The sequence below is a fragment of the Hyperoodon ampullatus genome (assembly GCF_949752795.1).
Source record: "Hyperoodon ampullatus genome assembly, chromosome: 3".
Taxonomy (NCBI): Eukaryota; Metazoa; Chordata; class Mammalia; order Artiodactyla; family Ziphiidae; genus Hyperoodon; species Hyperoodon ampullatus.
Window position 1 is genome coordinate 35711125 of NC_136916.1, and position 26355 is coordinate 35737479.

General features: G+C 45.2%; 1 protein-coding gene across 2 annotated transcripts; it reads right to left on the minus strand.

The window, feature by feature from the left end:
* Positions 1–842: 842 nt before the first annotated feature.
* On the minus strand, positions 843–26355 carry TM6SF1 (transmembrane 6 superfamily member 1; the record flags this gene model as incomplete). 2 transcript variants are annotated; one of them, XM_079700565.1, is made up of 10 exons in its annotated part: positions 843–1034; positions 8509–8628; positions 8830–8922; positions 10721–10825; positions 12593–12714; positions 13331–13413; positions 15182–15285; positions 18802–18899; positions 21075–21178; positions 26264–26355. In XM_079700565.1, 10 exons carry the CDS (start codon positions 26353–26355, stop codon positions 843–845), a joined length of 1113 nt encoding a protein of 370 aa, XP_079556691.1. The 2 variants fall into 2 exon arrangements, with proteins under 2 accessions (XP_079556691.1, XP_079556692.1); XM_079700566.1 differs by lacking the exon at positions 8830–8922.

Below are 26355 nucleotides of genomic sequence, written 5' to 3' on the forward strand. Positions count from 1 at the left end.
TTAATTCATGAGAAGTCCTCTTCATTGCTCACACTAAAACATGAGAATGTAGATGACATTTTGAACTGGAACATATAACTGACAGATTTTTAAAACAAAAAGCGTAAAGACTACAGAACTTTTTCTGAAAAAAAATATACAAAATGTTTCAAATTTAATAATATTTGTCTTCATAAAAGACAAAAAATAATTTATTAAAAATATACACAGAAATACAATAGAAACATTTCCAGTCACCAATAAAATAAGGGTAATGATAAAGTTATAGATCCCTCCTTAGCTATTTAGACTCACAAAAAAATTTCAGTAAAAGCAATTTTTGAAACAGCAGTAAATAATATACTTTCCTTGGGAAAACATTTTTCAAACAACATTTTTAAATATTCTGATAATTTGTCTTTTATATTGAGGTTGATAATGAAACATATAGATCTTATATGCAAAAATATTTCTCCATCTGTATTTGCTACTTTGAAATTTTTAATATGCATAGACCATTTTCACTTTTGAACAGTTTCCTTTTCATGCTCACTATTATAGGAGCTAAATTGTAATTTTTCACTTATATTTAAAGTGTGCAAACAATATTGAGATAGGTGGTCAAGTTTATTCACAAATAACTTGAAATATATTTCTTTAAACAAGCTTTCTGAATAACTTCAATTTTCCTTCAAAAAAAAATTTATCCACATAATTCCTCTGATAGCTCACATATACAGTATGGAGCAAGAATTTATGTGTTCTTAAATGTTCCTGTATGGGAAGAGAGTGGAATGGGACCAAATATTGGTACCAAAATAACAAGTCAGTAATCTAGAGAGAAAGAACGTAAAATAATGCTTTTATTCAACTTTTTCATCTGCCTTTGTTTTTATGAAGAACTCTGGTTTGTAGATACAGCGATAGGCCAAGAGCTGAGGAAGAACTCCATATGCTATGTTTAATGCTAAAAAAAGGATTTTCGCTTCTTCAGGGACTCTGTAGACATAAGCAGTTCTAGCATGAAGAGAAGCACCGATGTGAGAAAACTGAGCCTGTTGCATTAAAAAAAGGGGGGGGAGGTAAGCATGAATTTTGTGTTTAGTTGGATGCACGATGAGTTCTGAATGGTTCATTCAGACCATGCTCCTGTGCCCTCAAAACCAGGACTTTCAGACAATCCAAAGTCTTCAATATTTCATTGAATTTAGGGCCATTCTTGACTTAACTGTTCAAATAAAGTAAACCTTCTTTAGCACGTCTTTATCAGGCTAGCTGTTTTTTAACGCATCTAGTGCCCCCATACCAGAGAGTAGTGGCTCAATTTGACAAAAAATCTGAATAAAATCTGCTTTTTCCTGATTTACATTCTGGAGATATCCTATATAGGAACTCAGTTGTGGCTCACAAAATGTGTTCCAATAAAAATGAAGCAAGTACAGAGTTTAGACAGCTTAAAATATTTTTAGCCTAACTATTTAAAGAGAAGCACTGAGGGAGGGCCTCAGCTTCATTTATCAGTTCTTTCACCTACTCCTTGGAGCAAGAGCTCAAAGCCCTTCATTATGCATTTGTTTGTTTATTTATTCACATATTTGTTTTTTATGCAACTTAAAAAATACTAAGGGTTGTTTTGTAAGATAAGGTGGGGGTAGGGATTTGGTTGCTCTTTATAAAATGGCAAATATACATGCAGGCAACCTTTTCAAATCAAATTATTTGGAAGTATGGCTTGTCAGCATAACCTGAGTTTACAAAACAGAAAGGCAAGAGCTTCCCATTTGTACTTAGATTACTTGTTGAGAACATACATTCAGAATGTGCCAGTTGGTCTTTTTTGATACTTTTCATAAGCACAGGGGAAACTATTAGAAAAGGCTTCTGTGAATGTATTTCCTCAGGATCCTTGTATCATTACAGAATGCAGTCCTGGAGTCTGCATTTCATATCTTACTGAAATTCAAGATATATGCAAATAAAGGATTGGGAATCTAAATGTAATAAGTGGTGACTTAGTTCATCAGGATCAAAGTGAAGAGACAGAAGATACTATAATCTAAAGAAGGCACAGAAGTAACAAGAATGAAAACTAAATAATTTGCTTTAAATACATATGAGTTATCTTACATTTCCTTCCATATGAAATCAGTTTATTCTGCTAAGTGGTTAATAAATCAGTTTATTCTGCTAAGTGGTTAACACAGATAAAAGTGTTACTTAGCACTTGACTTTACTATGATGAGCAAAGGACAAGTTTTCATAAGCAGTATGTATACAGATTGTATCAGTGACAGATTTTAACAGGTTACGTTTTTGCAAGTTACTGATACATTCTGGGGGCCTCTGGTAGTTTTGCTGCTTTCTGGAGATAGAAATTAAATTAGTGTGGTGTGTTGCCAAGGACCCAGGGACCAACGCCAATGCCAACGCAGGAATTGTCTGCATTGTGATCTGTGAGGCACTGAGAGGGCTCTGCCCTCAAACACACCTCCCCCGGGGCACATGCCCAAACAGAACCCAGCAAACGTTAAACATTTCATCTCTGGGCTATGAAGACAAAAGACCTTGAGAGTAAAGGGCATTTGAGAGGCTGCCCTGAGGAGCTGCTCTTGTGGACATTCTAGGAACACTGAACAGGAACTTGGCCCCCATCACTATTTTCTTCTAGGGCCTATTTTGAATAACAGTATTTTTCTGAATATGTAACTAAATTTTTTCTTCTGGACTAGAAGCCAGATTTGAACCATGGTTTTAAGAAATGTGCATTTGGTGTCTATCTTTATAGACACTTACACACATCTCAAAAATCACCAAATTTGGGGAAATGCGAACCATAGTTTGAGAGAATAATATGAGCAATCATGCCTACTTGCATAGGGAACCTGCTAAAAAGTCTGATTTCATAGGCTTTTTTGCTGCACTAACCGGTGCAGTTAATACCTCATTTTCACAAACAGCAAACTCATGGCAACATTAAAAAATGATCGTGTCCTTAGATTAGATTGTAAGCCCACCGGGCAGGTACTGTGTCTGATGTTTTGTGTGGCACCTATCACATTGTTAGAGCTCAATAAACGTTCAACAGTAATGGTCTTGTGACTGTCAAAATACAAAAAAGCTTCTACAAAGCATTTCTGTATTTTTATACCTATCTTAGTAGGCCTTTTGCTTCAGAATTGTTTAACAAGGGGGCAAAGATGATTGCATTTCTAATCAAAAGAGATATGTAATTGAGAGAAAGAGCCTGAGGCCAATTTTCTGCAGTTCCGGTACTGCTCATGGTTCTAATGGGTGTATTTATAGTGGCCTCCCCTCTAGCTGAGTGAGCAACCTGACCATAGCTTCCTCCCAAGACATACGGCGTCCAGTTTCCAGGGTGCTGAAGTTTCAGGAAACCCTCAGTCTCACTTGAGAAGGGTTCCCTTCCCAAGCACATAGCTGCTAAGGGGCTGCACCGTGTCTCCTGGGTGATTTTCCCACCAGCATATGAGACCTCCTTATGACAGGGCCAAAGAGCTCAGCCTGAGCACTGTGCTAGTAGGATTTGGTGGCTTGGTGACCTCAGTGCTGCTGAACTGACACATGGCCAAGATTACATGTTCAAGTTATGGGTCCCAGAAATTTCTCCAAAATTCAGTGATATGAGGTTGAGCCCCTAATAATTTTTCTTCTACTTCATTCTAAATCATTTTTCACCTTAAATTTAGTTAACAGATTTACTTTGTCTTTTTTTTTTTAAGAATGGATGGTTGGGATGGAAAATGAGGCAATAAAGGCAAAGAAAAAGGTTAAATTTTAATAGCTGTGTTTTCTTGTAGAGACAACTTGGAAAGAATTTGACTAAAAATCACAAGCTTGGTTCCAAAAAGGAGAATTGAAAGAGTTTTGTGTGTCCACATAAATATTATAGGCAAAAACTAATGTGAACATTGGGACAGTAGCCAGGCTATTTGGCTGATACGGTATAAATAGCTAATCTAGAACCGTGTTACCGTTTCTTAGGGTTTTCTGAGCGCCATAGTCTTGTGGTTAAGAACACTGAATCTGGAACCAGATTGACAGCGTCAAATCCCAGCTTCACCGAAAACCAGCAATATGACCTTGTGTTAGGTATGTAACTACCTCTGGCACCTCACCTGAAAAGCAGGAGTCCACCTCATAGGATTGTTATACAGGTTCAATGAGTTGATCTTTGTCAAGTGCTTAGGACAGTGCCAAGCACATGGAGCTCTTCCACAGACAGATACAAAACCCAAGTGAAATACTTGTTCATGATCTGGCACTCTACTTGCTTGAAAACCTGGGCCCTTTGTTTTTAGATTCCCTTGCTGATCTTTTGACAATTTCAAGACTGTCTGTCTCCACCAAAGGATAACAAGCACGTAAAAAGACATTAAACCCAAGCTCTAGTTTTAATACTAAAAGAGATGTTTAGTGATGAATCACAATCAGAAGCAAATGATTAAAATGAGATTTGCTTTAGTATCCCAATTATCCATGTTCTTCCTAAACCTTTACTTTCAGGTTTTCTTAAAGGCTTCCATAAAGGAAAAAACTTAATAAAACTTGTCCCCCAGTAGAGTCAACTCTTGACAACCAAATTATCCACAGATGAGCCTCCAGACCCTTTTGTGAGAAAGTACATGGCACCTGCATAGCCAGGGGGTGGGAGAGTCTGAGGCAGCAGGTGGGAAGGGGCACTGGCATTGCCTGACTGAAGTGGAACTGCTCCTGCTTCCATGGCTGTGAGCTGTTAATTGGATGGCATGGCAGGCTCCCTGCCAAACCCATTGTGAATCTGTCCCAGAGCTTTCTTCCAGTTTCTCTGATTTTTAGGTAATTATACGCAATACACACAGCTACAGATTAATGTATCTTCTGAGCAACATAAGGCATTTCTCCTCCGAACTCTTACTGGGAAGCTTCTAACAACAATATTAACAAAAGCAACAGAGGCCCACAGCTCATAATGTGCCAGGCACTGCTCTACGCCCTTTACACATATTACCTCATAAAATCCTTAACAGCAGCTCTATGAGAAAGGTACTATTATTATTCTTACTTTATAGAAGAGGAAACAGGATCAAAGAGGTGAGTGACCAAGGTCACTGAAGTGATCAGTGAATGAGATTCGAACCAGTCTGCCTCCAGAGCTCATGGTCTTCACCATATTAACTATATCTTTTCTTTTAATTTTCAGTGATATTTTAGCAGAGAAAAATTCTTCAGTTGATTCAAAAAATGCTAATAAGTAGCTCTAAACAGCCTGTAATACTTTTCAAATTAGACTTGAAACTTTAATTTTATATGAAAAGATACTTGGGTTAAAGTCCCCAGTGGAACTCTTCAGTGTAAAATGTGTCCTGGTTTTATTGCATTTTAGTTTACCTTTTGATTTCTGAAGGCAGCAGGTTTGGCAGATTCCTAAGTGGTCTGAAATGAGGGGCCTAATAACTACTAACCATGTTTTCCATTGACTTGTACTGATCTAGAAGTTTTTCAAGGATTTTTTTCTTATTATTAAGTCACAGGTTCTTGGGAGTTCACTAGATCTTACAATAAAAGCAGATTTTGATAAAGTTAGTGGGATCATGAATACATAAAGCTTCTAAATTAGGAATGACAGTTTTAGCAAGCTCGGGGTGCTAATCAAGGTAATGGAGAGCTTCTATGATGAATGTATCCGATATCCTCTCAAGATGAGAATTCATTTCGTGAGCAAGTATTCGCTAAGTAGAAAACAAATCACACAACTGGAATTCAGCATTCTCATCATATGCACTGTTTTGCTGCAGTATGATTTATAACTTTTCCTTAGGCTGAACACTCTGAATAGGTAGATATTAAAGCCCAGCTAAGAGTTATGGGAATGTCAGACACATAATTCTCAGATTACACCATTCTTCTGTTGGGTTGGGAGAAACATCCTTCTGACATTGACAGAATCTAGTCGACAGCCTCAGGCTACCTTTGCAAATTGGGCAGTGATGGATGAGACCAGAGATTTCTTCAAGGCCTGGCGTATGGCTGAAACTGCCACTGCTGCTGCCAGCCGCTCTGCTATCCACACTGCCTTTCCCAGAACCTCCTGGCTGGAGTCACAGGTGCCTGTCTGCAAGCTTAGCCTCACTAGCAGGTACAGTGTAGCGTTCATCTTACTGTTACAGATTTAAGTACCCATTCGCCCCCAAGCTCTGACCATCCTAAGCCTCCTGACTCTGCTGACCCTGTGCACATGGCTAGGCCCTGGCCTAGGTCTTCCTGCCTAGTTCTCAAGTTGTCTCCTGAGACTTGACCAGGTCCAACACTTGTCCTCACTCTTGCCAGCCTCCTAGCTGATGACACTCAGTGTTCCTGCATCAGGGCCTGGTGCAGGGCAGACCAAGGTACATGGCATGCAGAGGAAGCTGGATTGTGCAGGCTAAGCACACAGGTAATGAGTAGATGTTGAATCCTGAACAATCTAATCAAGGGGCTGGTAAGAGGGGGGCGAGTGGGAGGCCCTCTGTACCCTCTAACCGGGGCACACTCCAACATCTAAATGCTTCCGCAGTCTCTTCAAGTCTATTCAGCCAGTAAAGCCCACAGCTCAGGTGTCATTGCCTCCCACTCCCAGAAGGTCCTCTAACTCCTTCCTACACGCCACGTACAAAGTCTAACTCTGCTGTAGGATTCTGGAGCATAGTTAATTGTTTGCATGAGGAGAGGGATAACACAACAGAGAAGAATATGGGCTTTGGAGTCAGATGGGATTTTATATCCCTCTTCTAGTAACTTTGTGACCTTAGGCAAGTAACTACCCTGGGTCTCGGCCTGCTTATCTTTAAGTGAGGCTTTTGAAAAACTTGCAGAGATGATGCTGTGTGTTCATCACACAGTTTCTTCTGAAGCAGACAGGAAGACCACATGTATCAGCCTCCTCTGCAGTTGGGTCGGTGCCAGGCCTGACTTTTGAAAGTATCCCACATGATCTTTGCACAAGCAATAAATAAAACTTTATTTTTAACCACTGGGTATTTGCCACTCCAGCAGAGCACACAGCCTGTCTTTACACAAATAGGTAAGTAAAACACTTAGTATGGCTTGCCTTGCATGAAGTAAGGTAATGAGAGCTCAGACTATCGTAGTGGCAGTGGAGCTGTAAAAAAGTGGCGGATTTGCAAATTACTCTGGCGAGAGAACTAACCAGACCTAGTGATGGGCCACACGTAGACGGTAAGGGAATGGGAAGTGTAAAGAACTACTCCACATTTTTGACTTGAGCTGCTGGATGCCAGGAAGGGCTATTTTCAGAGATGGGGAGATGAAGGAGAAGTTGTGGGGAGGATCAGGAGTCCTATTTTAGACATTAAATCTGAGATGTCAGTAAGACACCCAAGTGAAAAGAAGGAGTTCAGAATTAAATATAAGAGTCTGGGAACAGTTTGAGCTAAAGATGGGAAATTAAAAGTCATCACCTTATAGTTGGCATTGAAAGATACGGAAATAAAGACCCACACCAAGGCCTGAGAAATAAGGTATTCAGAGGTCTGCAAAGAGGGTAAATACTAGTTCTCTTTCCTTATGTCCTTCAAGGAAAGGACAGGAACCATTACTTCTGAATACTGCATCAACTTTTTTGATATTTATATTCTAATTCTATAGTTAAGAAGAAGTACCTCAGACTGCAAAGATTGAGCCCAGTGTATTAACCCATAAATGAATGCTGTTACTGGTTTTAAACCCTGTAAATTCTAGTGTGTCTTTCTGCCATCATAATTATTATACCATGAGTATAATTAACTGTATATGCCTAGAGTTCCTGGATGAACCTCATTTTTATGCCTGCTTGAAAAGAGCGAGACAAAGATAATGATTTTAAAAGATGAGTTCACTTGGGTTTTCTAATTTACAGTAAGAAAAGAACAAAATAATTTTCTTCCTTGTTCATAAGATCAATTTGTTTTGATAGGTGTTTATCTTATAAAAATATGCTTTGAATGATAATTCCATAGATAATTTCATTCCCAGTTCAATGAAGTAAGCATTCACTACTTACTGTAGTGAACATCTACTGTAGGCCAGAGGCTTGGCTAAGTAGCAGAGGGGAGGAATGGAATGACAGGCCCAGCTTCCCAGGGGCAGAACTTTTTAAAAACCAGTTTCCCTGGTCCTGTGTAGCATAAATAGTGAACTTCTGAAATCTTAAATTCAGATAGACATCTTAATGATAACAGCTCTCAATTCTCTTTTAGTAGCTGTGGTGTTCAGAGACTGGGAAACAGCAGTGCTGCTTGCTGGGTATGTGACCTTGAACAAATCATTTAACCTTGCTGGGCCTCAGTTTCCTCATCTGTATAACGGAATGGTGCACCTACCAGATTATGAGATTTAAATAATGCAGAAATGTCTTCCAAAGAACTGTAAAGCAAAGGGCACAACATATCTAATAACTGTTTCCTACCCTAAAACACAGAGCAGAGATATTTTTTAGACACTCAACAATGACAGCCAAATCCCCAATAAACTTTAACAGCATATTCTTAGTACCTGAGCTAGACCTCCAGCATGTATCAGTGTTATGTCAGGCATCCAGGAGCATCCAGGAACCACTAAGCCATAAAGCGCCATCACAAAGTAAGGGACAGAATAGAACAGATATGCCAGCATCTACATTGAACAGAGAAATAACGTCATCAGTAAATTAACAGTTAATCTGGCCTTACGAAAAGCACAACATTTTCATCAATTAACATTTTCGCCTTAGAAAACGTTAACTCCTATTTCCTACATGGTATCACATTTTCCCATTCTTAAAAAAAAAAAAGAAAATTAATTTTAGAAAAATCTTAGGCTTCATAACTACTTGACCTGGATTTTAGCATAAGCAGCAGGATCCTTTAGGTAGGGCTCTTGAAATTGCGTATATAACCGGCAGAGCTCAGCTGGGCAATCCAAAGCAATCTACGAACAAAAATGAATGCATTATAAAGATACAGTCACATCTGGTTCTTATGTTTGCTGATAAGGCTAAACGTGCCAGGTTTAGTCACAAGCTGCTTTCTATTTAACAAAAGCTATTTTAGAAGCTCATCAGTAAAAAAGAAAATAAATATTCTACAGATTTACTCTGAAGAGATTAAGTAGAGGTTAATAGTGGAGAAGGAAATGGAAACTAATGCTCTGTTCTTGGGGATCTTTCGAGTATTCAGTTTAAATGTCTAGGTTTGGCTAACCAAAGCACAGCTTGCTTTAGATTATCAGTTTCACTTTTCCTGGGAATAACTCACCAACTATTCCCTGCAGGAAGAAAAGTACATTTCTATACCAAATTCATCTTAACTGTGCTTTGCAAGATTCAAAAATAGCATCCTCCTATCTCCAGTGCCTCACAGAGTAAATGGCCTTTGGGGGCAGTAAAGGATAATGATTTGAAAGTGAGGTCCTCTCTGAAGCCACCTCCTATATCCACTTTTAAAGAGGGCAGAGCAGATTTAGTCACGGCAGAGTAGACTTTAGGCCACAGAACAGACAAAGTGTCTCTCTGGCACATTACTGGGTCCCCTCTGAGTCACCTCCCTCAGGTACCGTTCCTTGTGTCCTTAGCCATAAATGTTGTCCCACCTAAATAACATGAACACGTCAGTGGCAGAGTTGGTAAAAATGGGCCCCAACCTAAAAGCACCACCTACCAAGGGTACACACTCACCCATGCACACGTTTTTCTCATGTGCACAGGGGAGTGGAGATGGCTATGCAAGAAAACAGTTGGGGCTCATTTTTATTGTTGCTGTTTTTGTTCTTTTGACTTTAGGAATTACAGCAAACTAAACAAAGAATGGTTTCAGTGCTCTGTGGTCTGAGCAAAGCCTATGGCCCTGCTTTCTCCTTTACTTCCCTTCCCCATGCCACTCCTATTAGCCAACTCTGCTCCAGTTTCTGATGATCCACAGAGGGAGACAGCTCTTAAGACTACTCACCCTGACCCAGCTAGCCGCCCCAAAACAATGAATCAGCTGCATCAGTTTACACTTCCCACTCTGCCCACCCAACTGCTGTGCAATGCCAGCAGCCTTAGAACAGTAATTGTCATTAAAGCTGAATATAATTACCCGTATAACTCTGGCTGCTCAAATTTATTGCTACTGAGAATAAACCATGAAACTGGATATTGTGAAGGATCCTTGATCAATAAAAATAGTAAGAGCAATCACTTAGTGAGCGCTTATTAGGTATAAGGCCCTCTGCAAGTGTTCGATGTGCCTTATCATTTAATCTTCAAACAGTACTATAAGGTAGGTTATTTTACAGAGGAAGAAACTGAGGATCAAAGAGGTTTAAGTGATTTATCCAAGGCCACACAGCTAGTAAATGGCCAGGAGTCTAACACTTTACTCTGGTACCCCTTCCTCAATTCCATCTCCCTACTCCTGAGAACACATGGATGCTCTGTGCCACAGTTTGACTAGTCTTAAGTTACCACCCTTACCAAAGATACTTAAATCAGAAACATCAAAGGAACCAAAAGAATGAGACTAATGACTAATTTTTCAGGTACAGAGCTTGATCTAAGGACCTGAAGGAGGTGGTATGGAGCAGCCCAGAAGGGACTACCCCTTTGGGAGGAGAGGTCTGGGGTGAGGGTAGGAGAGTCAGGAAGCAGGTCCAGGCCTCCAGGCTCTAATGGGAGGTATGTTTTGTTAGTGCGCTAGGAAATCTGATTAAAAATATACTTTATGTTATTATGATCTCTTATGCTTACCAAGCCTCTAAACAGGCAAAATCCAGTTGCCAGAAGGAGACACACAACCAACATTAAATCAAATGGTCTTCTCAGCAGGTCTTTCGCTTGGATTTCTTGAATGACCTAAAGTAGAGTTGGTAACTAATGAGCAGGCCCAAGGTGCCAAAGAATAATCTGAGATCTACTGAAACAGAGATACAGTGATGATGGGTGATAAGAGAATGTTGAAGATTCAAAACCACTAGCCATGTAACAGGAAAATAATTTCTCCCCTCAAGTCTCAGTTCCTCATCTGTGAAATGAGACTGGGCCAGGTGATCTCAAAGGGCCCTTCTGGCTCTATGAGGCCATATTTTTTTTGAAAAAGCATTTTTATGATTATAAATGTAAAATATACTCATTTTTTAAAAATAAACCATTAACCCATCATACTTCTATTAACAGTTGTTATATTTTCCAGTCACATATATATAGTTATATATATATATATATACATACACACACATTGTACTACATATGTATGTATGATATATAATCTACATTTATTTTTTCACAGAATTAGAACTTAATGTATAAACAATTTTGCATTTGTTCTCTTGCCTCTCATTATCTACCTATCAGTACTTTACCACATTATTAAAAATTCTTCTAAAACAACATCACATGGAAGTGCCATATCTCTGATTATTGGACATTTAGGCATTTTCACTGTTACACTTAATGTGATGATGAGCAACTTTGTACATAAATCTTTGACAGCATCTCTGATGATTTTCTTAGGATAGTTCCCTAGAAGTAGAATTACTAGATTAAAAAGTTAAATTTGTTAAGGTTGATAACACTGCCAGGTGGCTTTGCAGAGCGATTCTGAATTTATGTTCCTACCAGCACTGTATGACAATGCCTATTTCTCCTTGGCCATCACTGTGTTTTAACAGTTTTTTTAAATGAACAGTCTATGTGTCTTACAACATGAACGGAACGGTGTTGATACACTGACATGGAGCCGAGCGAGGACCAAGGCTATGGTTACTGTTCGCTTATTTTTTAACAACCACCTCATTCCTCAAAAGGGTGTAAGGGAGTACCAGTTGTCAATGTGCCAAGCTGAGTTTACATAGCATGTGTCTAAATGTTTACAAATGAAGTGTCTGTAAATTAAAATTATTTTAATGAATTCTATTGTAAGTCTTTTTGTAAAATGAAGAATCGTGTTCTGATTATCTCTAGTAACTCATATTTTCATATATCAATTTTGCTTAAAGGATCTTGCTTAAGGATCTAATACCTATGAAAGGAAGAGAAACTTAGAAAAATGTCACTAGCTTAGAAATGAAGACCTTAACAGAGTACCTGCCCGGCCAGTATTGTTTCACCTTGACCACCTCGGCTGTGAATGGAAGGGAGGTGTCTCAGAAGACGTCCTGTAGCCAGTCTCCATGTGCCTGGATCTCTTGGTAATCAGACCCTATGGCTATGTGTGCTACCTGGAACAGCAGTATCTCTCCAGCCTCCCTTTGGGGCAGTAGTGCATAGATATCTCTGAAAGAGGTGCCCAGGTGCTCAGACTCCAGGCTGTTAACAGCCCCAGACAAACCTCACACTCCGCACACTAATGTGGAATCTGATGGGAAGAGCCAGTGTAACCTCTGGCACAGGAAGTTCCAAAAAGCATGGCCTGGCCAATCAAAGCAGATCTGTTCACGCAGAAACAGACCATTCTGGCCACCATAACTAAGGTGTGAACCAATGCTGTAGAATCAGCACAGTCACACTGATTGAATGCTCCAAAGGCTCCATCCCAGGAGGCATGGTTCAGTCCAGTAGCCAGTGGATATGAGTGAGCCCTGTGAGTCTGAGAACAGGTTACATTTAACTTAATAAAATCACCTTTGAGGGATAATTATAACTTTCTGATGGCTGATTATAGATTCTGAAACCAGCCCAGACAGGAAGACAAGTATATGGTATGCTTAAGAAAAAAGCAGGGCAAATGCGTGTTCCATACTTCCCTATTTAAAAGAGAGAAAAAAAGAGAAAGTCAAAATTATATCCAAACACAACATGTAGAACACCTCCCCGTCTCAAGTCATCTAAAGTTTTGATATGGGCCAGACAGTATTTTTAATGAGACCAAAAACAGGTCAATTTAAAATTATTAGGTGTTTATTAACAGGCATGCCCTATCTACAGTACTTTAAAAATAGACAATATAATATGCTGATTTCTTGCATGCATAAATAACTCTTCTACATTAGCTTTCAAGAATCTTAATTTTCAAGTACATTTCCCATAGTGTGTCAAGAGTTATATATAATACAAAGAGTTGTAGGAAATATTTTCACACTGAATGTAGCCACAAACACAATACTTACCCCACTAGATCCTTCTAAAAGTCAGGAAACACTGATATTAGATAGTCTAATTGTTCAGTGTACACTTCTGAAAATTGCTCAAAAGCATTTCTTAAAAGGTGAGATGGAAGGGAAAAGGAGTAATTCTGCAAAACAGCTTTTTTGGTATACTTGGAATTTCTTGGTTCTATTACAACCAAAATAGCTTCCCTATTTAAAAACAATTCCTATTGTTTCAGAAAAGGAAAGTGAACTTTAAGATAAAGTTTCTTACCTACAATGTTTCCTGGCACAAAAACAACAATGCTCATAATAATAGATCCGACCCAATATAGGCCAATGGTTCTATAACTTTCCCTGTAATGAAAAAAATCCTGACTTAACACATTTGTCTTAGAATACTATTAGTATAAAATGCTCCACAGTATTATCTTTGTTCGAACTAGTAAAGTACATGAATCAAAATGTACTGAATCAAGAGTAATAAATCAAATACAATGAACCCTGGTGATCAAACTGCATTTCCATATGTGATATGCTGTAGAACCCTCTTTGTGTCCTTTTGAATAGGAAATTATGCTTGCTACACTGATCTATTAAACCATACCATGGTCATCACTATCAAAGGAGTCCTGCATTTCACTATTATTTATGAAACTCACAGCATCAAAGTAAAAAGAAGGTTCAAAGAAAATTGGATCCATATTTTAAATCATTATGAGTAGTAGGATATTAAGTGGACTTTCCCTGGTGTCACAGGATTTTAGCCAAAGCCCCAGAGATAAGTATAATAAGTGATACCTACCCCATGTTCTGAAGGAGCTGCTAGACACATACCCCTAATCTTAATAGGCAATGTTGACAAAAAGTGTTTGCAACTGGTAACTGACAGTCACCTCCATAAGGGGCCATGAGAAATTCAAAAAGAGATTCTCTGATGCGAAAGAGAAGTGGAGAATACTGTGTGCTTCCTGCCCTGCCCTACCCCCCAAGCCACATGCATCAGATCCAGAGAGGCCTGTTCACAAGTGACTGGGATTGTCAGCAGGGGGACAGACCAGAATCTTCCTCCCCAACTGGATGCTAACCTAACCATAGAAACACTGGCCCACTCCTGGCAGCAAGCAGAGCCTGAGCATTCTCAGAAATACCTGATGTGTTCCCTGGAGCTTGGGAACATTCATGAAGAGATGGGTGGGGGGCCTAGAAAAGTCCAGAAATTAGTTGGAACTGTCCTTGAGTGGATGACTGAGGGCATGGGAGGGGCACAGGACAGTTGGTCAAGCTGAATTTCAACCTGGTGTGGGGCAAAATGCACAGCTTTCTCTAACCTGGAGCCAAGGGGAGGCCTGGGAAGGTAGCTGGGCTTGAGCCATCTTTAAAGGATCCCCACCCGAAAGGGCATGCCTTCTGGGTTGCAGAGGCCCCAGCAGAAAGAAGCTGTGGGTGTACCACCATGGGCAGGAGAGTCACACAAATTCAGTCTGACCATTGCTCGTTTCAGGGATCAGTGTAATGCAAAGGTTCCTTCCTGTGGTAGGGGTCTCCAAGAACCCACACATGTGCCCCACAAGACAGAGCCAGCATATCATAACAGAGGCTACCAATTCCCAGAAAACAGCAATTGTGTAAGACTCGGCCCCTCTTCCTTTAACCCCGTGTACATACACACATGCTCCCAGAGGAGCCAGCCGCAGAGCAAGCTGAGAAGGAATAAAGGGACAGACCGCGCACCCCAGCCTCAAAGCAGGCCGCTAAGCTTCAGGGGTAAGCCTGAACTGGAGGGAAAGAGAGCTCTGAACTGAAAGGAGTTTGAAGTTTTGAATTACTATGTGTTGGGCTTTAATTTCTGAAAATGAGACTGCTCTTATAAGAGAACATAATCAGAAAGCTAAGGGGTCTGCCCGAGCTGTCCATCATGGCAGAGGAGAAATCCAAAGGCATATGTTCGAAAGGCAGTGACACAAGGAAAAATAAAGCCATGTCTAACTTGTCTCCATAGACCCTAGATTCATGTCCATGTGCACCTGCCTGTGTCTGTGCCTCTATACATCCATTTTCCTTACCTACCCGCCTATCGATTGCTAAGGTGACAAAGGCACACCCACCAGGCGAACTGACTTACTCCCAGGCTATGGCTGCCACCATCACCAGATACATCAGATAATGAGCAGAGCCATCCCAGTAGCAGATCATGTGCCCATAGGCCGTGTTCAGATACGGTTCACCCTAAGGAAAGCATTAAACAGAAGTCCACTTTAAATATGACTCAGACACTTCAACACAGAACACCAGACCTGTACTGAAAGTAAAATAAAGCAGCAGAACATCTTTGTCTGCTAAAATGAAACTATTCTTAATCCCATACAATTACACAATTGGTAGAAACATGAAAATATACATTTACGCTGGAGCTGCCAGAACTAGGGTCTGCCCCAGGGAGTGGAATTAGAGAATGCCTGGCCTATGCTAGGTCAACACAGGTGTGCACAGGGATGCAAAACTGATGGCGTTACAGGCAGTCCTGGCCGCATGACCAACTCACTGAGGCCAAGTCTAATCTGTGACTGAAGGTGTTTGGCTCTGGGCAGAGGGGGTGGCCAGGGAGGACTCTGCTGACCAGAGCCACTGGCTGACCTTCAGAATTCATACTGACCCAGAGGCTTGCTGGGATGAGTGTGAGGAAGGCACGCCTTTCCCCTGCCTCTGTCCCCATGCAGGCACAGACCAGCAGGCACTATACTCAGAGCTTCACACCCAACCCCTCGTTCAACCTTCCCAACAACACTATGGGATAGACACGATTGACTCCTTTTTACAGATGAGCAAACAGAGGTTCGAAGAGGTTACCTGACCTGCCTAAGGTCACACAGCTAATTCCTAGCAGAAACTATACTACCAAGAAGAGCTATACTTCCTAGAAATTTTTAATTTTATAAACACAGATTATATGATGAATGACATTTCCCTTTCCCAGGTGCTTATGTTTCCAGGTGGCTATTGTAAAATCACTGTCAAACTTGCCTGGGCTTTTAGTGTCATTCTGGCTCCAACTCACTTTCCTTTCTTCTTTCTCCCACATTTGTGATCTCCTGCCTTGTTTCAGATGTTTTCCTAAGATGCCTTAAGTCCTTTCTACAACAAGGAACAGTGCAGCTCAACCAGCCCATCAGTCAACCAACCAAGCAGGGGATTCTCTGAAGCTCTGCACTCCCCTGGGGCAAAGACTGCTCTCTGTCATCTTGCCTCAAAAATCAAATCAAGTGAAAATCACAGAGGTGGAGGAAACAACGTGAGTCATACTTCAGTACCCGTGCCTGGCCCACATCTCTTCTCTCTGACATGCTTTGATTGGATAATACTATCCAAGTTCATGGTTTTAATCATTAATGCCTACACACCTGGCTCTCGGGGCCAGTGCTGACCTCTCCTGGTGGCTTGATGGGCATCTTCAACTGTCTGGTCCGTGGGCCCTTCAAACTCACCTTACCTCCTTTAACTCATTGGCTTCCCCCTTCAACCAAGCCCCACCTGGCCTCTCTATTTTCATGGCGACACCATTCAACTTACCCAGGTCAAAACCACAGGGTCATTGTTTATTCCTTGTTCTCTTATGCAGTCTGTTGGCAAGTCCTATCAATTTTACCTCTATAATGTCACCCCAGGTAACCCTCCCTCTCGTCATGGCCTAGTTCAAGCCCTCAGTGCCCCTCACTGGACCTTTCCCACATGGTCTTCCTACCTCTCTCCGCTCCTTCCGATTCACCACACCACTGCCCTGGCTCTTGACGTGTCACTCTTCTGCTCAAAAACCTGCCAAAGTTGCTGGTGGCTGCAAGACCAAGCCACACCTCCTCTTATCTGGCAGCTGGGTCCCTGAGCCTGGCCCTGCAGACCCTCCCACAGTAACACCGCAGCCCCCCATCTCATACCCTGTCTCACCACCCTCACCAGCTCAACCTCCAGGCCCTCTTGGCAGCCGCCTCCTTCCTGAAACCTCCCCACTCTGGACTCAGTGGCCCGGCACTCTCCAGGCTTTCCTTCTGCCTCTTCGCCTGTCCCCTCACAGTCCACTTCAGAGGCTCCTGATCTTCTGGCCACGGCCCTCTCCTCTCTACCCCCTCCTTTCCTCTCAGACCTTCAGGTACCAACTATACTCTGATGGTCCTTGTTCTCTTCCCCGAGCTCAACAGCTGCGAAGCCCTGCCAGCTGGGACACCTGCCAGGATGTTCCTTACCCACCTGAAACTCCACACGTCCCCAGATGAACTCAGCATCATCCCTGCACACGTGCACCCCAGGCTGGCAGTGGGGAGACATATGCTGTTTCTCCTCTCTAAACCTCCTTTTTTTTTTCTTCTTTTTTTGGCCGCGCCATACAGCTTGTGGGATCTTAGCTCCCCGACCAGGGCTGGAACCCATGGCCCCTGCAGTGGAAGCGCAGTCCTAACCACTGGACCGCCAGGGAAGTCCCTTCTCTCTAAGCCTTTGCCCACACTGTCTCTTCTCCTTGGCATGCCCTCCACCCCCTAGTCTATCTGGAAAACGTTTATCATCCACTGCCACTGCCATTTTTAAAGAAGCCGAGGGCAGCGTCACCAACTCGCTGAGGCTCCCCCGAGTGCTCCCAGAGTCAGTTCTTCCTCAGTGCGCACTGCACCTGGCGAGAGCCTCCGTCTCTGCACCTAGGACCATGCCATCTCACTGCCACATTAGCTCCTGGAGGGAGAAAGCAGGTCTTATGACCCCCACAGTCTGCCCACGGAACATCTGTGGAACTGCATTTCCCCTTTTGTCCCTCTCCGGCTGAATAACACCAGTGTTCTTCCAAAAGCAGGAATCAGGATAGCACCTCAGCCCTTACTCTCCCCATTGCCCCCAACTCATCCCCGAGACCTACTCATTCCAGCCGCCCAAATTTCTGAAGTCCGTCCTTCTTCGCTACTGTCCATGCTTGGCCTCCGTCTGGGCCATCTTCATGCCCTTGCTGACCCTGCAAAAGCCTCCTGACTGGTGTCCCAGCTCATGACATCAATCCTTCCCGTCAAGCCCATCCTTCTCAGAGCTGACTGCACTGTTCGCTGACTTAAAATCTTCCCTCACATGCGGGACAAAATCCAAACTCCCTTAGCTTGCACACAAAGCTCCCCATTGTTTGAAACACAGATGAAGACTACACTTCCAGCTCTGTTCCTGATTTCCTGTGTGACCTTAAGTACGTTACTTAACCTTTCTGGGGCTGGATTCATCACACCATAAAATAAGGAAAAAGGACTAGCTCTGTCAGGTGCCAGGTAGGTCTATCATGCTGTGATGGGGAGAGGAGTGCGTGTTCATCCTCACAATCAAATGGCTTTATTAACTGCCTCAGTGTTTGGGGCTTTATACATTTAAGACTGACCTGGGCTTTCTTAGAGAGTAGTGTATTAATAACAGTAGATACACAGACACTGGATTCATTTAAAGTAACCTCATTTAATTAAATACAAGTAAAGGGGAAAGGTGGTGGGTTGGGTGTGAGGAAGGAGCTGTAAGACGCAACGCCGAGGAGAACTGCCTCCCATGATCCAATCCTAACTTTCCGCTTCACCTTCCATGTGACTAAATGTCCTGTGTCTATGGCAGCAAATGAAATACCGTGTGTCATCCCTGCTTACACTAAACGAGAGGATTTCCATCTCGAGCAATGCTGTTGGGGTCGCAGACCCTTTAGTTCAAGGCTCGTACTCGCTCCCGACCCCGTACCTCTCTCAAGTAGTATGTCATGAAGCCATCAATGATCCCGTCCTGTTCCAGTCCTATGATGAGGTTCACCACGCTGGTAAATCCAAAAACCGCGTACACTAGAGCAAAGAAAGCAGGAGTTCAAAAAGCTGTAGCTCAGGGGACGTTGCCTAAGAGCCTGGCATTCGCCAGTAATGATTTCTTTTCATGTTTTCCAGAAGATACTGTGGACGGTGTCAATACGGACTAAAAGAACGTACCTCCTGTGCACGCAGCTGGACCTCTGCCCGTGTCGTGGAGCTGGGAGAGGACACCCCCCCCCACCCAGGGAGTAGCGAGTGACAAAGTCACCCACTGACTGTCCCAGAGGATTCTACCAGCCTGCCCCACCCATCCTCCACTTCCTACACGTGGCTGCCAGGGCCACATCTGCATCCCACCTGGGTAGCGGGAACAAAACCATTAACCAGTGGCCAAGGAAGCACAGAGGTGACCCCCAGGTTTAAAACATGGACTCAAAAGAGATCATTCATCTCAATGGTTACCAAGCAGTCTGCCTCACGGTGTGTCCAACGCACTTGCTTTATCCCACACTGGAGATCCGAAAGACAGACAGTAGCTGATGTGCAAGTGACAGTGGCTTTAAGAAGAAAGGCCAGTGATTTTTTTAAAAAATGGATACGAGATGGATACGAGATGGAACCGATGAATGTTAAAGAAGGAAAGCCGTAGCATCTTAGAGAATCTCACTAAGGTTGTGAGCATCTCCTCAACGGGCTGAAAACTACCAGCAACGAACAGCTTAGGAATAATACTTTTTAAACAGTGAGTGATCAAATTTAGTGTGTGGCAGTTTGTCAATAAAGCTGCATGTTCAAGTTGTAACAAATCGGTGTCAAACTATGTGATGGGCATGGATGGTAGAAAAATCTGATGATGAATATCAAAACAGCTGTGAAAAAAGAAATGGAGAGGAGAGCAGGGAAGGTTAACTCACAGAGAAGGGAAGCTGGCCTTGCCCTGAGTCTGCGTTTACATCTTCCCCAGAAGGAGCAGAAGGCCCACGCGTGCCCGGCCCTGTAGACCCTGCCTCCCCGGGCCTCTGTGCAGGCCTCTGGTCCAGATCCCGCTGACAGCGATGAGCCATCAGGTGATCAGCCATTGCGGGTCTCCCAGGAGAGGAAGCCTTCAGCACATGCTCATTCGACTATTCTACCAACAATCGCCGATGCCAACAGGAGTGTCAGACGCTGGGTCAGAGATCGCAAGGACATTCTCTGCCCTCCAGTCTGGCCCTGTGGCTGCAGTGACAGACATGAGGACAGAGGGCTGAGGGGGTAGGAGCAAGGGTCCTCCACCCTGAGGAGTTGGGAGAGACATGAGCGCAGCTAAGCGTGGGCTCCACGGAGTGTGGAGGGAGTCGGGGGAAGACGGCAGCCGGAGACCAGTCTGCAGAGCGGGGCAGAGGCCAGATCAAAGGCAGGTGGAGTGGGGCCTTGAACTCAGACAGGCCCAGCTCATCTCCTGACTGGCTGTCAGGTCTTAGGTAAGTTACATCATTTCTCTAAGCTTCAGCATTTTTTACATGCAAGTTGGGAGAAATTGTGCGGGTCAGTGCTGTCTCACTAACTGTGACCTTGACCACGTTTCTTAGCACCTCTGAGCCAGATTCTTCATCTGTGCAGGGAGGACTTTTGTTGTGAGGATTAAATAAAATGATACTGCTAATGTGGTCAGAGTCACACCAGGCACACCACAGGTGCTCCATCAGTGGTGTTTCTATGCCTTTAACATACAAGTGTACTTGCCAGGCAATGGTCTAAGTACTTTACAACTAGTATCTTATTTAATGTTTGTACCAACCCTCCATGGTAAGTATTGATACTATTATTTTCCTCATTACACAAATGTGCAAACTGAGGCTCCACACGGCTACGTTCCATGCCAGGTGGAGGGCGCTGCAAACAGCAGGCTGAAGGCAGGAAGCCAGGAAGGAGCTGGTAAAAGAGCCGAGGTCAGAGGTCAGAGCATGGCTGGGGACAGGGGAGAGGAACGGAGGGGTGTCCTGCCTGGCCCTGGCAGTGACCTTCCCTCCACCAGGATCCCAGCTGCGACAGGGTGGGGTCCACAGCCTGGGAGAGACTTTAGCTTACAGGAGAACAAAAATACTCCCACCCTTCCCGCCGCTTTACCAGGGGGCTCAGAGTATTCACAACCACAGAGGAAAAGAGACTGAGGCCCGAGTGCTGTGCTCTTAAGTGGACACAAAGTGTTTCCCTCCCATGGAGACATACCATAGAAGAGTGGGTCCCGGGGTGGTTTCCTTTTGACCAGGACACGAGCCAACAGGGCTACCAGGAACAGGATGAGGGCAGCCACCCCTACAATTGTCCAGGAACTGCAACGACCAGAACAGGGAGGTGGTCACTTATCAAAATAAACACACGGGTGCATGGAATTTCCTGGCTATTGAATGCATTCTCTCGCAGCTCTGCCTCTGCCTATCCCTCAAACACTGTGGAGTTCATGAAGTTTATCCGCAGCACTTGGGCCCCTCTGGGCTGCCCCTGTGACTTTCAGGGACCAGAGGTACTAGGTCCTCACTCTCCTGTCATCCTGCCCACCTGGGTAACCATGTGTCCGAGCGCCCTCTGCTGCTGTCCCGCTGCCTCTGTCCACCTGCTCCTCCAAGCCCTGTTCCCAGTGTCTGACAGGTCTAACCACTGAATCTGCCTCCTCTCTCAGGGCCACCTGGAAACCCTCAGACTGAGCTCCAGGCAACACACAGGAGTCACAACTACATACACCTTCTTGGTGGACGAGCCACAGGCTGTGTGTATAATCAAAGGGGCCAAAGGACGAGGCCAATCCAAGGAGGGAAAAGCCTAGGCCGGGCCTAAGGCCAGAATGATACCAGCCCCCCCAACACCCAGGAAGCCAAGCCAGCATGCAACCCCATACCCAGGAAGCCAGGGTGAGGCTAGGTTGGGCACAGCCCCTGGTCTTTCTCCTGGGAAAGGGCATAGCACCAAGGAGACTGGGGACCAAAGCCCCTCCTCAGCAGGATAGCACTAGGGCACAAGGCTTGGTGGAGTTAGCAGTCAAGGGACCTGGAGTCTAGTACCTACTCTGCCACTCCCTGTGTGACCTTAGGAACATCATGTCATTTCATCATCTGTGTTTTAATTCATTAAAAAACATATTGAGGGGGCTTCCCTGGTGGCGCAGTGGTTGAGAGTCCGCCTGCCGATGCAGGGGACACGGGTTCGTGCCCCGGTCTGGGAGGATCCCACATGCCGTGGAGCGGCTGGGCCCGTGAGCCATGGCCACTGAGCCTGTGCTCCGGAGCCTGTGCTCCGCAAGGGGAGAGGCCACAGCAGTGAGAGGCCCGCCTACCGCAAAAAAAAAAAAAAAAAAAAAAAAAAAAAAAACATATTGAGGAAAAATGCATTGCACCCCCCTATGTGCCAGGCACTGCAGATGAAAAAGAGATCCCTGTCTACATGGGGGGAACCTATCTCAACAGGCTCTGAGCTCTCTCACCCAGAAGGCTACCTCCAGTCCCAAGAGATGTTCTCTCTCTCACTCCTCCACACCAACAAGGCATCCAGTTCTAGACAAAGCACCACCTGGCCCACTCCCATGGCCTGCTACACTCCTCAGGAGCCCTTGAGAGAGGCTGCAAGCACCACTCCTTAGCTAAGAGCCCTCCACACCATCACAGAGGACTTTTGGATAACCTTTGCCACATGCCCCGGGACTTCTGGAAAGTATCCTTCACAGTTCACCAATACCTACTAATATCTGAGGGACGAGCTTATGCGGAAGTTCACTCCACACACCTACAGCTGGAATGGGTGCTAGGCACCAGTCAGAAATCTGCCCCTAATGTCAGAGAGGTCAGTCAGGAAGTGATCCAACTACTTGCAGGTAGATGGACCCCAACGAGACTGGCCCCAGGTCCAGGAAGGCTGTGTCCCCAGCACCTGGCCCCAGGACCCACTTACGAGTAAAGGAGTGGGCTCTGGGCATCAGCAGCGCCCAGATTTCCAAATGCCACCCTAGACCTACAGAATCAGAATACTTCAGGGGTGGGGTATGGGAACCTGAAACCTTTTTCAAGAAACCTGGATGAGTATGCACAGAAAGTCTACCTCGGGATCTCTTTTAAGGTGTTCAGGAATTGATGGATGAATGAGGGAGGGAAGGAAAGGGAGAGGAAGAAAGGAAGGAGAAATGGATGGATGAATGGGTGGATGGATGGTAGATGGATGGACAGATGGATGGTAGATGGATGGATAGTTGGATGGATGACAGATGATGGATGGTGGGTGGAGGAATGGACGATGGACGGTGGGTGGATGGGTGGATGGACGGATGGTGAATGGATGACATAGTTCTATGATAAGAATGAGGATGACCATGTCAGTGACCAGGTAAGAGACTGAAATAGGAGGTTTCTAGCAGTACACATCAGTGGATGCTCCAGGCTCCTCCTGTAGGGATGAGACAAAGGAGGAGAGGATGGAAGAGGAAGCTAATGTGGGTCAGGAACATGATGCTGGGCTGAAGCATCCGGTGAAGAGGGAAGAGGATAGGTGTGCGATGTAAGCTGACAGACATTTTAATCACAGCCTGAGACAGGTAGTGGCCAGGAGACAACTCCCATCCCTGCTCCTACCAAGCACCTAGGCTCGCAGCCAGCACCGTCACACAGCTGGTGCTCTTCTGGACTATGCGAGAGCAGTGTGAACTGGTTCACGGTGTCCTCTCACACTCTCCACCTCTGGGGGAGGAGCAAAAAATGAAGAGAAACTGGGGCAACAGATCACCTGTGTCTCCCAGTGACAGCCAAGTGCAGGACCTGCTCAGAACAGGGAGAAATGGATCCAGCAGGGACTCAGGGTGTGGGGGGAGGGGTAAGGGCTGCCACTAACCCAAGGGTGGAAATGTTGTTAGTCTTGGAATGTGTGTGTGTTTTGGGATGGGGGGCGGGGAGTTACTGATGCCCTTCCATGAACAGACAGCTACTGAGAGGGGTCATGTATGGGTGAGTATGAGCAGAGTGTTTGTGTGTGCGTGTGTGTTTGTGTGTGTGTGTATTTGTGTGTGACAGAGAGGTCCCACCCTTTTCTGACTCCTCGACTTAATTTGATTTTTCTGTTTTTCAGGCTTTTGTAAAAGGTCTGATGGGAAGGAAGCTTCAACTAAGTCAACTAATGCAAACTTAACGGGATGCCCACTAGGCACGAGGCCCCATGCTGGGCAGGACAATACTAAGGGGAGCTACAGCCTGAGAAGGTAAGTTCTGACCACAGGAAAGTAACTCTTGTGGGAAGAGCACAACCCAGCTGGGTTCAGAGGAGGGAGAGATCACATCTGCTTGGAGGGACCTGGAAGAGGAAGAGGTGGCATCTTCCTCTGGGCCATAAAGTCCAGGTGTGGCTTCAACAGTCAGCTACAGGGAGGAAGGCATCCCCGTCAGAGGGAACAGTGTGAGCAATGGCAAGGAGGCGGGAAAGTTAAGGAGTGTCCTAGGGGCACAGAACAGTCCAGTGTGGCTGAAGCACCAGCACAGTGGGCTGGGCTGGTGGGCTGAGGCAGAAATGCACTGGGGCGGGAAGGGGACCTCCCGTGGAAGGCTTTGCCATGGGCTGGGCCAGAGAGGGCCAGTGCCAGGGGAACAGGAAGGAGGAAACATGCTAGCCCAGCCCGGGGAATTAGGGGGAAGGAGACAGTGGGAGGGCTGGAGGGAAGGAGTGGAGAAAGAAGAGGGAGGAATCAAAGGCTACTGGGATTTTAACCTGCAGGAGGACAGGAAGAATGGTTGGAACCAATTATTCCAAACTCTGCAGGGCTTAGCAATGTGCTCAACAATACACAGCAATACATAATTCACCATGTGTTCAGTAAATGCCATCACCATCCTCCCAGTGGCTGAGGCCAAAAGCTCAGTCATCCTCAGATCCTCTCCATGCCATGTGATCCTTCAACAAGCTGCACTGCCCTCCCTCCCAAATATCCCAGCACCCAGCCACATCCCTCTCCCTGCAGTGCTCCCTGTTCCCCTGACTGGAAAGCTCTGTCCCCAGATCTTCCTGTGGCCACCTCCTTCAGCTCAAGTCACCTCCTCCAAGAAGCCTTCCCTGACCACCAGTCCCCCCATCACTCTCACGTCACCCCATTTTCTGTGCTGATGTCTATCTCAACACATGCCTCCCCAGTCTCTTGTGGTTTGTTCATAGCTATTTCCCCAGCACCTGGTACAGTGCCAAGCATAGAATATGTACTCAATAAATATTTGCTGAACTGCCCATAATGCCATTTTAGGAGGGCAGGGTCCTCCATGCACTATATTCACAGACATGTGACATTCACTGCCCAGAGATGCTTCTTCCAGGAGTTGTGCCCCAAGACTGGGTCAGACCAAGGGCTGTCACCGCCCATGCCTAGGGAGCACTCAGTATGGATGGGTGCCATCTGGATAAGGCTGTCAGCAAGTGGTGGCCCCAGGAACAAGAGAGGAGCAAGTCACCGCCCTGTGGGCAGACACTTCTCTACAGCCTGAAGGTCTGGAGGGGGTTTGCAGCATACAGACTGATGCAATTTCCTTAGCACCAACTGCTGTGGGAAACATAACAGGTTTACTTCCTCTTCCCCACAGATAGCAAGAAACATCAGCAGGCCCAGAGGTCTGGCACCTTTCCCACTGCTGGAGCAGGCTGGCTGCTGACTGGTGCCCCTTGCTTGGCCAGGGATCCCTCACAGAGGAGAGGCAGGGCTTTGAACCAAATCCATATGCGGCCTCCTGCAGCCCCACCCATTTCCTTAGCATAGAACTGCCCTGCCTCTCTGCCTCGCTGCCCATCCTACACAACACTGCGCCCTTACGGCTTTTTGGATCCCGACAATAGGATGCAAATATAGGCCATTTGACAGACAGGAGAACTGAGGCTGGGCCACACGGTTAGTGCCAAAGCCAGGCCTAGAACCCAGGTCTTTGCCTGTTCGTTCTGGGCTATTTCTGCTAGTCATTCACAACAGTTTCTAAAATTAATACGAAATGACAAGTATGCATGTGTCCATACATGGAAACGTTCCTGAGAAATGCGAAACGAACAAGGCACAGCCTGAGATAAGACCAAGCTCCAAGTTGTCGGTGTGTGTACCGCCCCACCCCTGCCCCTGGGCACTTCAAGGGCAGGGGCATTGCCTTATTGACCTCTGTAACCCCGGATACCTGGCACGGGGCGGGCACAGAGCGGACGCCCAGCACTTGCCCCCAGAATTGCGCCGAATGTCAGGGATGCCAGCCTAAGCGAGGACCCCGGCCCGCACGACTCCGGGCGCCTCCCCTCCTCCGGCCGCCCGCGGGGAGCCCTGGAGGCCGGCGAACCGCTGCCCTGCAGTTTGCGGCTCGGCCCCCTCTGAAAAGTTGCTGGGGCTCCTGACGCGCCGACCCCCGCCGCGCGCACCCACTCACTCGTGCTGGGCCGCCAGGTGGTTGAAGATGTAGGTGACCGGGATGGCCGAGAGGGACAGCACGAAGACCCCTGTGGCCGCCGAGGCACTCAT